This window comes from Thamnophis elegans, chromosome Z, assembly GCF_009769535.1.
Source record: "Thamnophis elegans isolate rThaEle1 chromosome Z, rThaEle1.pri, whole genome shotgun sequence".
In the NCBI taxonomy this organism is placed as follows: Eukaryota; Metazoa; Chordata; class Lepidosauria; order Squamata; family Colubridae; genus Thamnophis; species Thamnophis elegans.
Window position 1 is genome coordinate 2,089,331 of NC_045558.1, and position 12,809 is coordinate 2,102,139.

General features: G+C 47.6%; 1 protein-coding gene, 1 long non-coding RNA gene and 1 other non-coding gene across 3 annotated transcripts in view; all 3 read right to left on the reverse strand.

Moving 5' to 3' along the window:
* The window catches only part of LOC116523044 (unconventional myosin-Ig-like), a 70,390-nt gene extending 65,507 nt beyond the window's left edge, over nt 1-4,883 (reverse strand). The window contains exon 1 of the mRNA XM_032238204.1: nt 4,730-4,883. Coding sequence (XP_032094095.1) covers nt 4,730-4,824 — 95 coding nt within the window. The 5' untranslated portion in view covers nt 4,825-4,883. The remainder of the gene's footprint in view (nt 1-4,729) is intronic.
* Nucleotides 4,884-9,205: 4,322 nt separating this feature from the next.
* On the reverse strand, nt 9,206-11,876 carry LOC116522339. Its single transcript, XR_004256965.1, has 4 exons — nt 11,582-11,876; nt 10,500-10,784; nt 9,703-9,811; nt 9,206-9,455 (listed from the first exon to the last, which is right to left on the reverse strand). It is a non-coding gene; the product is annotated as an uncharacterized LOC116522339 (long non-coding RNA).
* LOC116523125 lies at nt 10,165-10,301 on the reverse strand. Its single transcript, XR_004257051.1, has one exon. It is a non-coding gene; the product is annotated as a small nucleolar RNA SNORA9 (small nucleolar RNA).
* Nucleotides 11,877-12,809: the final 933 nt, after the last annotated feature.

Genomic DNA, 12,809 nt, shown 5'->3' on the forward strand with positions numbered 1-12,809 from the left:
CCACCCGCTCAACCACTTGCTTAATAACAGCGGGCAGAAAGGTCATAAAACAGGGCAAAATTTATTTCGGACTTCTTTTTTGCTTAGTGATAGAAATTTGGGCCTTAATTCTGGACGTTCAGTGAGGATCACAGGCAGTCTTTGACTTATGACCACGAATGAGCCCCAAATTTCAGTCGTTAAATGAGACCTTAGTTAAATGAGGTTTGCCTCATTGTACGACATTCCTTGCCATCTTTGTTAAGTGAATCCTGGCAGTTGATAAGCTAGTAAATTGGTTGTTAAGTGAATCAGGATTTTCAGAAGGTCGCAAAAAGGGATCACGTAACACTGGGACGCTGCAACAGTCATAAATACGAGTCAGTTGCAGAGTGTCTCAGTGGTGGGTTTACAATTGTTTTACTACTGGTTTGCTCACATGCGCAGAAGCGTCCGGGCGGGTGGGCGGAGCCCTCCCCCATCGCTACTACCGGTTCGTCCGATCTGGCCCAAACCAGGAGCAACCCACCTCTGGAGTGTCTGCATTTTGATCCCGTGACGGTCGTAAGTGCGAAAAATGCTAGTTTTTCAGTGCCGTCGTAACTTGGAACAGTCATTAAGCGAAGCACTGTAAGTCGAGGACTTGCCATACCGGTACTGGGGAGATGCTTTTTTCTTTTTTTTAAATGCAAGGGGAACAAAGAAATAAAAATGAAAAAAATAAATATGGAAACGAGAAGTAAAGGCAGCCAGGCTCCGAGTGCGAGTGGCGCGTTTCCTGATTTCAAAATTAGCTCCGACTTGAGTCATTTTGATTCCGTCTTGGCCTTCTGCTTCCTCCAACGTGATCCGATATGAGCCGTCACTCGTTCCGTCTAAGGAGGTGACTTCACAAGGCTTTCTGGCTCGGAAGAAACCCAGTTTAGTTGGAAAAGGGGCCTTGCCCAATGTTGGTTTTGTTGCCATAGAGCTCTGTTTCTCAAAGAGAGCGATTTTAAGAGGGGAGGACTTCAATTCCCAGGATTCCCCTGCCTGCATGAAGTCCAGGGATCTTAAAGCATAGCTGGTTGGGGGATTCTGGGAGTTGGAGTCCTCCCCTCTTAAAGCATAGCTGACTGGGGGATTCTGGGAGTTGAAGTCCTCCCCTCTTAAAGCATAGCTGATTGGGGGGATTCTGGGAGTGGAAGTCCTCCCCTCTTAAAGCATAGCTGATTGGGGGGATTCTGGGAGTGGAAGTCCTCCCCTCTTAAAGCATAGCTGACTGGGGGATTCTGGGAGTGGAAGTCCTCCCCTCTTAGAGCATAGCTGGGGGATTCTGGGAGTGGAAGTCCTCCCCTCTTAAAGCATAGCTGAGTGGGGGATTCTGGGAGTGGAAGTCCTCCCCTCTTAAAGCATAGCTGACTGGGGGATTCTGGGAGTGGGAGTCCTCCCCTCTTAAAGCATAGCTGACTGGGGGATTCTGGGAGTGGGAGTCCTCCACTCTTAAAGCATAGCTGACTGGGGGATTCTGGGAGTTGGAGTCCTCCCCTCTTAAAGCATAGCTGACTGGGGGATTCTGGGAGTTGGAGTCCTCCCCTCTTAAAGCATAGCTGACTGGGGGATTCTGGGAGTTGGAGTCCTCCCCTCTTAAAGCATAGCTGACTGGGGGATTCTGGGAGTTGGAGTCCTCCCCTCTTAAAGCATAGCTGACTGGGGGATTCTGGGAGTTTGAGTCCTCCCCTCTTAAAGCATAGCTGATTGGGGGGATTCTGGGAGTGGAAGTCTTCCCCTCTTAAAGCATAGCTGATTGGGGGGATTCTGGGAGTGGAAGTCTTCCCCTCTTAAAGCATAGCTGGCTGGGGGATTCTGGGAGTGGAAGTCCTCCCCTCTTAAAGCATAGCTGACTGGGGGATTCTGGGAATGGAAGTCCTCCCCTCTTAAAGCATAGCTGCCTGGGGGATTCTGGGAATGGAAGTCCTCCCCTCTTAAAGCATAGCTGACTGGGGGATTCTGGGAGTGGAAGTCCTCCCCTCTTAAAGCATAGTTGACTGGGGGATTCTGGGAGTTGGAGTCCTCCCCTCTTAAAGCATAGCTGACTGGGGGATTCTGGGAGTGGAAGTCTTCCCCTCTTAAAGCATAGCTGGCTGGGGGATTCTGGGAGTGGAAGTCCTCCCCTCTTAAAGCATAGCTGCCTGGGGGATTCTGGGAGTGGAAGTCCTCCCCTCTTAAAGCATAGCTGACTGGGGGATTCTGGGAATGGAAGTCCTCCCCTCTTAAAGCATAGCTGACTGGGGGATTCTGGGAGTTGGAGTCCTCCCCTCTTAAAGCATAGCTGACTGGGGGATTCTGGGAGTTTGAGTCCTCCCCTCTTAAAGCATAGCTGATTGGGGGGATTCTGGGAGTGGAAGTCTTCCCCTCTTAAAGCATAGCTGATTGGGGGGATTCTGGGAGTGGAAGTCTTCCCCTCTTAAAGCATAGTTGACTGGGGGATTCTGGGAGTGGAAGTCCTCCCCTCTTAAAGCATAGCTGACTGGGGGATTCTGGGAGTGGAAGTCTTCCCCTCTTAAAGCATAGCTGGCTGGGGGATTCTGGGAGTGGAAGTCCTCCCCTCTTAAAGCATAGCTGCCTGGGGGATTCTGGGAGTGGAAGTCCTCCCCTCTTAAAGCATAGCTGCCTGGGGGATTCTGGGAGTGGAAGTCCTCCCCTCTTAAAGCATAGTTGACTGGGGGATTCTGGGAGTTGGAGTCCTCCCCTCTTAAAGCATAGCTGACTGGGGGATTCTGGGAGTGGAAGTCTTCCCCTCTTAAAGCATAGCTGGCTGGGGGATTCTGGGAGTGGAAGTCCTCCCCTCTTAAAGCATAGCTGCCTGGGGGATTCTGGGAGTGGAAGTCCTCCCCTCTTAAAGCATAGTTGACTGGGGGATTCTGGGAGTGGAAGTCCTCCCCTCTTAAAGCATAGTTGACTGGGGGATTCTGGGAGTGGAAGTCTTCCCCTCTTAAAGCATAGCTGACTGGGGGATTCTGGGAGTGGAAGTCTTCCCCTCTTAAAGCATAGTTGACTGGGGGATTCTGGGAGTGGAAGTCCTCCCCTCTTAAAGCATAGCTGACTGGGGGATTCTGGGAGTGGAAGTCCTCCCCTCTTAAAGCATAGCTGACTGGGGGATTCTGGGAGTGGAAGTCCTCCCCTCTTAAAGCATAGTTGACTGGGGGATTCTGGGAGTGGAAGTCTTCCCCTCTTAAAGCATAGCTGACTGGGGGATTCTGGGAGTGGAAGTCTTCCCCTCTTAAAGCATAGTTGACTGGGGGATTCTGGGAGTGGAAGTCTTCCCCTCTTAAAGCATAGTTGACTGGGGGATTCTGGGAGTGGAAGTCTTCCCCTCTTAAAGCATAGCTGACTGGGGGATTCTGGGAGTGGAAGTCTTCCCCTCTTAAAGCATAGCTGGCTGGGGGATTCTGGGAGTGGAAGTCCTCCCCTCTTAAAGCATAGCTGCCTGGGGGATTCTGGGAATGGAAGTCCTCCCCTCTTAAAGCATAGCTGCCTGGGGGATTCTGGGAGTGGAAGTCCTCCCCTCTTAAAGCATAGTTGACTGGGGGATTCTGGGAGTTGGAGTCCTCCCCTCTTAAAGCATAGCTGACTGGGGGATTCTGGGAGTTGGAGTCCTCCCCTCTTAAAGCATAGCTGATTGGGAGATTCTGGGAGTGGAAGTCCTCCCCTCTTAAAGCATAGCTGGATGGGGGATTCTGGGAGTTGAAGTCCTCCCCTCTTAAAGCATAGCTGAGTGGGGGATTCTGGGAGTTGAAGTCCTCCCCTCTTAAAGCATAGCTGACTGGGGGATTCTGGGAGTTGAAGTCCATCATTCATGACCTTCCCAGACAAACTCCTGACAACCAAGGGGGGAAACTGGATTTACTTAATGACCCTGTGATTCACTTAATAACCAGCGTTAGCAACTTTAGCAAGTGGTTACCGACGATTCTGAAAATCTTGAATTTTGAGAACGAATGCAGGTAGGCATAGATATCATACAGTTATGGCCCTTCCTCCTCCTCTCTTCCACACAACGACAACCTTGTAAGGTGGATTGGGCTGAGAGAGACTAGAACTCACAATCTCCGAGTGATTGGCCCAAAGGCACCCAACTGGCTTTCATGCCAAAGCCGAGACTAGAACTCCCAGTCTTTTGTTGATTGGCCCAAAGTCACCCAGTATGATTTCTTACCTAAGGCGGGACTAGAACTCACAATCTCCCAGTGACTGGACCCAAGTCACCCAACTGGTTTTCATGCCAAAGGCGAGACTATAACTCCCAGTCCCTTTTTGATTGGCCCAAAGTCATCCAGTATGATTTCTTGCTTAAGGCGGGACTAGAACTTACCGTCACCTGGTGATTGGCCCCAAGAGTCACCCCGATGGTTTTCATGCCTAAGGTGGGACTAGAACTCACCACCGCCTAGTTTCTAGAGTTAACCACCAGACCAAACTGGTTTCACTATTGAACCCCAAAAGTTTCAGTTTGACGGAAGGCTGGACTTTCCCACTAATGTGAGCTGCAACTCTTTGCCAAAAAACTCAGCCGGGCTGCAGGTTCTGAAGAACAAGATGATGGACCTCCTTTGGGGAGCCACCAATGACAAAGATCTCCATCAAAGCTGTGAACGTTTCCAGAAATCTCTACTTGGCTGTTCTCTCAAGATGATTTTGAAGTCACCCACTGACTTCTTCTCAGAAACAAGACCCACCGTTCGCTTCCTTTCCCGCTTCCAAACCTTACCTGTGCTTCAGGTTCTCCAGGAAGTCCTCCATGGTCACCTGGTCCAAGAGGACAAAATCGGCTTTCCCAAACTCTAGGCTCTCTTGCTCTGCCATGTTCCCGGAGACGTTAGTCCGTTTGCCAGGAGAGACAATCGTCCTCGTACCTCAGTGGAAAGAAGGGTGAGTCAAGTAGGGTGATTTCCATCTGAGGGAGAAGGTGGAGCTTGTGGTTTTCAGAGCTAACTGCTTTGTTATAGGTCCACTGCCTTGACTGTTGCTTCTCTATGGGTGGATCTTATAGGATGGGTGGATTCTCCTGGAGAAGAGGGCTTCAAAGTTCTCAATAGAGAACCTAAACCCTAAACCCTGCAGAACATGGAGAACTTCATTAGGAGACCACCAGAGAATGACATTTAATATCCTCCAGAGAATGGATCTATAGGATGGATGGATTCCTCTGGAGAAGAAGGTTCCCGAAATCCTCCACGGAGAACTTAAACCCTAAACCCTGCAGAACCTCCTAGGAGACCACCAGAGAAGGCATCTGAAATCGTTCAAAGAACTGGATCTTTTAGGATGGATGGATTCCCTCTGGGGAAAAGGTCTCTAAGTCCTCCATGGAGAACATACATCCTGGAGAACTTGGAGAACTTGATAGATCAAGAAAGAAAGCATCTAATGTCCCCCGGAGATCTTATAGGATCTAATGTCCTCCAGAGAATGGATCTTACAGGATGCATGGATCCCTCTTAAGAAGATGGGCCCGAAGTCCTCCACAGAGAACCTAAACCCTAAACCCTGGAGAAGTTAGAGAACGTCATAGAAGGCCACCACAGAAACCTGATGTCCTCCGGAGACAGCGAAGCTATGAAGAGAACCAGGAACCTGACTGATGTGTGGTTCAGACAGTCGCTTCTGACTTGTTCGAGACATAAACGGTCTGTTTTCATTCATGGTAAATTTGGAAGGTGGATCATCGTCCTCTTTGAACGATGGATGTCACGTCCAAGGCATTGAAAGGTCCCACCTGGAATGTCTCCTTCGTCCTCTCTTCATTGTGGCTTCAAGATCGAGCAGCTTAGCCAATAGTACAGGAAGCACAACATTTTGACAAGGAACTCACAACCACATTTACAGCACAGAAGTATAAGGAGGAGTGGGCATCCTACCAGAACACATCAACTCCAAACAATTTTTCCATTGTTGGCAGGTCTTCTACTCCACTTCTACCCCCGTCCTTCCCTGACAACTGCTTCCACACAATCTGCATTTGTGCGATCTTGGGTGCTGCTCCGTCGAACACAAAAAGCAGCCTCTCCTTGGCTGTACCCAAAAGCAGGACAAATTCCCTGTGTGTGTGTGTTTCCACTACATTTTAATCCGTCAGCTTCGTCTGTTGTATGGGACAATCTTACGCAGCTTAATTGTGGCTGTGGAAACTGCACCCTTTCCTACACACTCCCAAAGGCACACACACAAAGACACAACCCGTAGGGCAATGAAACATCATGCAGAACTAAGAAACACAGGAAGTTCTCAAGTATTAAATTCAGAGAGCAAGAAGGAATCCTTTTCTTCCTCTACAAAATTCAATCCCTTATAGCAGTGGTCTCCAATCTTGGAAACTTTAAGACCTGTGGACTTCAACTCCCAGAGGAACTCTGGGAGTTGAAGTCCACAAGTCTTAACGTTGCTAAGGTTGGAGACCACTGCCTTATAGCACTGATGCTGTTCCCTAGTTGGGTCACGAGATGTCTGCAAGAAAATTACCCAACTCAGAGAGCCCTCGGGAGCCCCAACTCCCCCAGTTCAACCCTGAGCTACAAATATTTTTTTTGGGGGGGGGAGGGGGTTATCCAGTTTATTTCAAGACCCCCGCCTATTCCGAGCCTTCCTCTTGAACACGGTCCCTACACCTCTTCCTGCGGAAGTGTTTTGCCACACTCTTGTGAGGTTTGACTTGCGGTGGGAAACGTCACTTCCTCTTTCTTTCTCAGGAGCCGGGCTCCCAAGAGTAGCTACTCCACCCTCGAACCACAGCTGGTGTATGTGGGTTAGGAGAGCCTTTCGAGTTGGGGGGGAGGAGGGGGCTTGATGGAGAGAAGTGCCCCAGAGATGCTCAGCTGGAGAGCAAGTATCCTCAAATTGGGGACCAGGAAAACCAGGTCGCTCTAAACGCTGGAGGTTTTTACAAAGAGATTGGATGTTTGTGTGAAATGGGACTCTAGGGGGTTGGACTAGGTGACCTCCAAAGTCCCATCCAATCTCCTGTTATTCTAGGATCACGTAAGGGCGTCCTGGTTGAGCAGGGGGGTTGGACTAGATGACCTCCATAGTCCCTTCCAACGTTATTCCGTAAGGGTCTCCTGCTTGAGCAGGGGACTGGACTAGATGACCTCTCAAGTTGACATTCCAACCCAGTTATTCTGCAATTCTGGGTCTCCTGCTTGAGCAGGGGGGCTGGACTAGATGACCTCCAAGGTCCCTTCCAACTGTGATTTTGGTCGGGTCTTCTAGATGACCTCCGCTTTTTTTTTTTTGCAGTCTTGTTTGAGCAGTTAAGATTAATGACCTCTGAGGGTCCCTTCCAACTGATTCCTTGTCTTCTACTTGAACGGGGGATTGGACTAGATGACCTCCAAGGTCTCTTCCAACCCTGCTATTCCGCAAGGGTCTCCTGCTTTTGATGATCTCAAAAGTCCCTTTTTTCAGTTCCCTTATAACTTCTGTTTTTAAGTGAAGGATTATGTCCATTTAAAATCCAGATTTAACTGATGGGACACCAGATTTGGCCCAATAAATGAATCGTTGTAAATTGAGGACTATCTCTAATAATTTGTTTTAATGACCATTCAAAGTTACAATGGCACTGAGTTATGACTGTTTTTTCACTCTTATGACCGTTGCAGCATCCCCACGCAATCCAAATTCAAAGGCTTGGCCGACTTATATTTATGACGGCCACCGCATCCCTGGGTTACGTGATCCCGTTTTGTGACCATCTTGACGAGCAGGAAGCCCGATTCACTTAACAACCGGGTGACTCGCTGAACTTCAGGGATTCACTTAACGATAGTGGCAAGGAGGGTCAGAAAATGTACTTAACTAATTTCTCATTGAGCAGTGGAGATTTTGAGGCTCCGTTGTGGCCATAAAACCGAGGACTAGATGGGTTTTTTTTGCTGGTCATGGGAAAGGAAAGATCTCATTTATTCTTCAGAAAATGTCCTTTAAGGAGAAACAGATCTCTTTCTGTTGAAGGACGGACAGAAATTGGGGAGTAGCCCCGCACTCCACCCCCAAGAGAGCCCCAAAGTTTGGAAGAGGCCCTTTCCTTTCTCCCTTCGCTCAGGACCAGCCTGAAAATGGTCTAGGGTCTCCTGCTTGAGCAGGGGGCTGGACTAGATGACCTCCGAGGTGCCTTCCAATCCCATTGGGAGGGAGACTTCTGATGACTTTGATCTCCTCCCACAAGCCTCCACTGGAAGCAGCAGAAAAACTCCTCCTGTCCAGGGGGCAGAAGGGAAGCATGGTCGTCATCCTTTTTTTTCCGAGAAACCTTCCTTCGTGGGCTGACCGCAAACTTCCTCCCCTCCTGGCTGCAAATGATTCAGAACAGAGGCCGGGAGGCAGGTGGGAAACCCACAGCCGCTTCCTCTTCAGGCCGTGGGTGATGGGCAGTAACCAGGAACTTAAAATCCGTGTTTATTCGTATCAATTTTTACTCTGCCTTTACTACGTGGGAAGTTAACTCAAGATGAAGGTACAGAATAAACCTGTGTACTTTTCCCCACAACAACCCTGCCAGGTAGGTTGGGCTAAAAGTGATTGGCCCAAAGCCCCCCACCCCCACCCTCCCCAAAGCCTTGCTTTCATCCCTAAGGTGGGACTATAACTCCCAGTCTCCTGGTTTCTCGCCAACATTTCACCTCTACACCAACCTGCTTTTCAATCTTAATGAATCTCATCACTTCCCCCAAATTATTCCAGCACAATTGAACACAAACTATGATTACAAAAATTATACCCTACCCTGTTGGTCTTTTAAAAATGCACCGATACTATATTTTTTTTAAAAATCACTTTTTAAAACTTCTACCGGGGAGGATTTCCCCAACCAACTCCTTCCCTATTATTATTTTGGGCGCAATAAGTTTCACTTCTACCATGAAACACGTTCAAACATCTGTGTCACTGGAAGGGTGCGGAAATCTCTGCTTTTTTTACATGTTTATCGTGTTCAAGCAAAATTAAAATTATATAAAGTCCAAAAGAAGCATGTCTGGTTGAAGTCCTCCCCTCTTAAAAGCATAGCTGACTGGGGGATTCTGGGAGTGGGAGTCCTCCTCTCTTAAAGCAGGCAAACTGGGGGATTCTGGGAGTGGAAGTCCTGTCAAGTTTGACACACGCTGCTCTAGCGTCTGATGACGCGGATTAAAATGCTGACCTGTAATCATGGCAAGATACGGAGCCGAATCTTCTTTTGCATAAAGTTTTTATTTTTTTTCAACATGTCAAAAGTTTTATTTTTCAATTAAACAGTGTGTTGCCTGGGTGTAAATAGTTTCGAAAGGTAGCAACCACGTTTTACCAGAGCCGAATCTTCAAAGCTGACTTGCGAACAAAACCATCTTGAGTGAAGAGAAGCAACTTCGGAGGAAGCCAATTCCACCTTCATTTGAAGTGGTGAGGACAGAAGCCGAACAAACTCACACCCGCCTTCTGGGGTTGTGCGAAAGCGGCCACTGTGAGGGGCCCAAGAGAGGAAGACAAGACAGATTTGAGAACCAGAGAAGGCACAAAATGCTTTCTTTTCCTCCCTGTCAGATCCATGGAGCCAGAAAAATCAGATCTGGTGGCACAATGCCAATTCCAGGCTCCACGTCGGTCGTAATACAAGGACTATCTGGTAAGAAACGTCATCTTAAGATGGCGAGCAAAATTCGGGATCCATATTTTTTTTTGAAACCCTCAACTCCCACTAGTCCTTACCTGAGTAAGCACCAGAAGGGCCGGGGATGATGGTAATTGGTGTCCCACACATCCCGAAGGCACCTTCAACAGGAGAAGCACCACGGTGAGGAGAGACAGTTAGATTCTCCTAGACAAAAAAGAGAGGACTCAAATTAGAAGGAAGAGATATTTCCAGGCTGAATTACATTAGTCCTTGGTTAGTGACCATCGTAAGTAGGAGTCAGTTGCTGCAATGGCAACGGAAAACTGGACTTGCAACCGTTTTTCCACACAACCTTAGCAGCAACTGACTCATATTTTTATGACAGTCACAGCACCCCAGGGTCACCTGATCCCCCTATTATGACAGTCAACGGGGAAGCCTGGATTCTTACAACTGCGGGGATTCGCTTAGTGACCGCAACAGGGATAGTTGCAAAAGGGGGCGGGGGAGAGAAATCATTTGGCAACAGGAATGTGGTCGTAAAGGCAAGGATTATCTCTTGTCCGGGATTTCTATAACCTCTCCCTGGAAAAGGGCAGGGAGAGGCCTCAAACCGTCCCGGGGTTGTTTTTGCAAACACAACAGGAATGATCGGGGTCATTGACGAGACCCAGCCACGCTGGAAGGTTTGCGTACTTGCGACGGCTTCCGACGCAGATGCGAATCCTATCCCCCAAGTCAGCAACTCTTAGAAAATACTATTTTTACCAAACATTAAGGGAGACAAACCAAGAAAAAGGCAGAGAATGACCCACATTCTCTTGGGAAAGCCCCCCACCCCCCCTGGAAAAGAATCAATTCGGGAAAAAATTACAGCTACTCTTTGACTTACATTCATTCAGCGACTGTTGGAAGTTAAAACCGTCATCGAAACAAAGCGAATCATGAGGAGTCCTCGCACAACAGTATAGAACCCATGGTCGTGCGGGCCAAATTCGGGGGATTTGGCAAAATGACACCTTCCCGTAGCCATCATCAATAGCGGAAGCCGGATCTGCTGTACGCCCACATGATTCGCTTAACACCCATGGCAAAAATTGGGTGCAACTCCCTTAGCGACCGATGACCTGGGTCAGAAATTCTCATCCCAATGGTCTTTGGTGAAGCCGAGTGTTCCCTGTACACAAATAGGAAAAGAACACAACATTACAACACCGCACTCTCTGTCCCTGTATGTGCAGATACAGATGTAAAGTGTATGTGATAGATGTATACACAGATACATACATGTAATATCTATTCGCTTGTGTATAGAAATGTCTATATTTATATATCTATATACATATTTATCCGTATAAAACTCTATAGATTAGATAAATACAAATATTAAATAGGATACACACACACATATATATCCTATATCTCTCATCTATCTCTCATCTCTCCCTATTTTATCTATCTATCTATCTATCATCTGTATGATGGATATAAATGAGATATAGATATGGATAGATAAGGATAGATGAAGAATAGATGATGAGACGGATGGATATAGATTAGATAGATGTGTGTCCACATCCGCATAGGAATCTACACTTTCATCCCCAAACACGTACGCAACGCACGTGTACACACGCAATGCCCGCAGCCCACGAATGGCTTCTAAACCTTCACAGCTTTCACTTTAAACAGGGACGATCAAGCCACTAGTCCTCAGCGAGTTGTCTCCCCTCCACCACTACCCCAGTCCCAGGCCACGTGGCCGTCTGCCTCGGCTCCACTCCAAACCCGCCGGCCTAGAGAACCTCCATTGAGTCCAAAGAAGCCCACGGGGAACGGCGCCGCGTGGTCTGCTGGGGATTGTAGTCCGGCGGGGAAGGGAGTTAGGCCTGGCCAAGCGGCCTCCCGTGCGAGGTCCAAACCCGAGTCTTTCGGGGGTCAAGAGTCCCTCCCGCAACACCGCCGGAGACTCACCCCGCATGGCCGCACCGAGCCCGGCGGCCTTCATCGATCCTCCGCTTCGGATGGAGGCAGATCCACGTTGCAGGCCGTCCAGCTGCTCCCCTCGCCATGTCTTCCCTCGGCACTCTTCCATCGCTCCGCCCCTTCTGCGCACGTGATCTGCCGCGATCAATGGGCTTCTCCCGCTCTCGGGCGCTCGAATACACTCAGCCGTTCGACCAATCACTAAAAGGGGCGGGACTAAGAAAGGGAGCATGAGATGCCCACCCTCAATGAACGTGTAGTTTTTTTTTTCCTCCCGCCCTAGGGCGTTTAAAGTTCGGAATGAACCAGGGGTCCAACCAATCACGACTGGAGGGGGCGGGACCAAGAAAGGGAGTATCATCTTACTATTTCCGGTGTTAATTGCCGCCCTCAAAGAGCGTGTAGTTTTTTCTGGCACTTCAGACTCCCGAAGAAGGAATGAATCAGGCGTCCAACCAATCACGATCGAGGTTCGGACTCCAGGGGTGGGACGGAGGACGGACTTACTACTTCCGATCTGAAGTTGCACTTAATAGAAAACAGACAACATGATGATAATAATATCTACTATCAATAATAATAATAATAATAACACCCACCAGCAATAATAACAAACAATAACAACAACCAACAATAATTTTTACTACGGATACTTTCCTTAATATATAATTTGTTATAATTCTAAAGAATATTAATGTTTTCTGAGGAGCTATTATAGATTTTATAACTTCTTCCAATTCCTGTTGGTGAATAAAGAGTTCTATACAATCGGAACCTTTCTTATTTTTCATAGATCTATGTCTTCATTTAAATAGATAAGCTACTCTGAGTTTTTCTAAAATCACAGATCTATGTATCGGGTAAATTTTTATACTATCTCGGAACCTTTCTATATTTAATAGATCTATGTCTTCGGATATACTATTCTTTATTAATATTTATACTATCCCGGAACTTTTCTTTAATTACATAGCATATGAAAATATGAAAACATTATACCGTACTACTACCCATTATTATTTATATTGTCCATGAACTGGTCTACTATTTCATATAGCTATCTCTTCGTATAAATATTTATAGTACCCCGGAACCTTTCTAAAATTTCATAGATCTTTGTCTTCGGATGAACATTTATACCATTCTCCTTTATTAGTGTTTATACTATTCCGGAATCTTTTTATTATATCATAGATCCATGTCTTTGGATGAACAT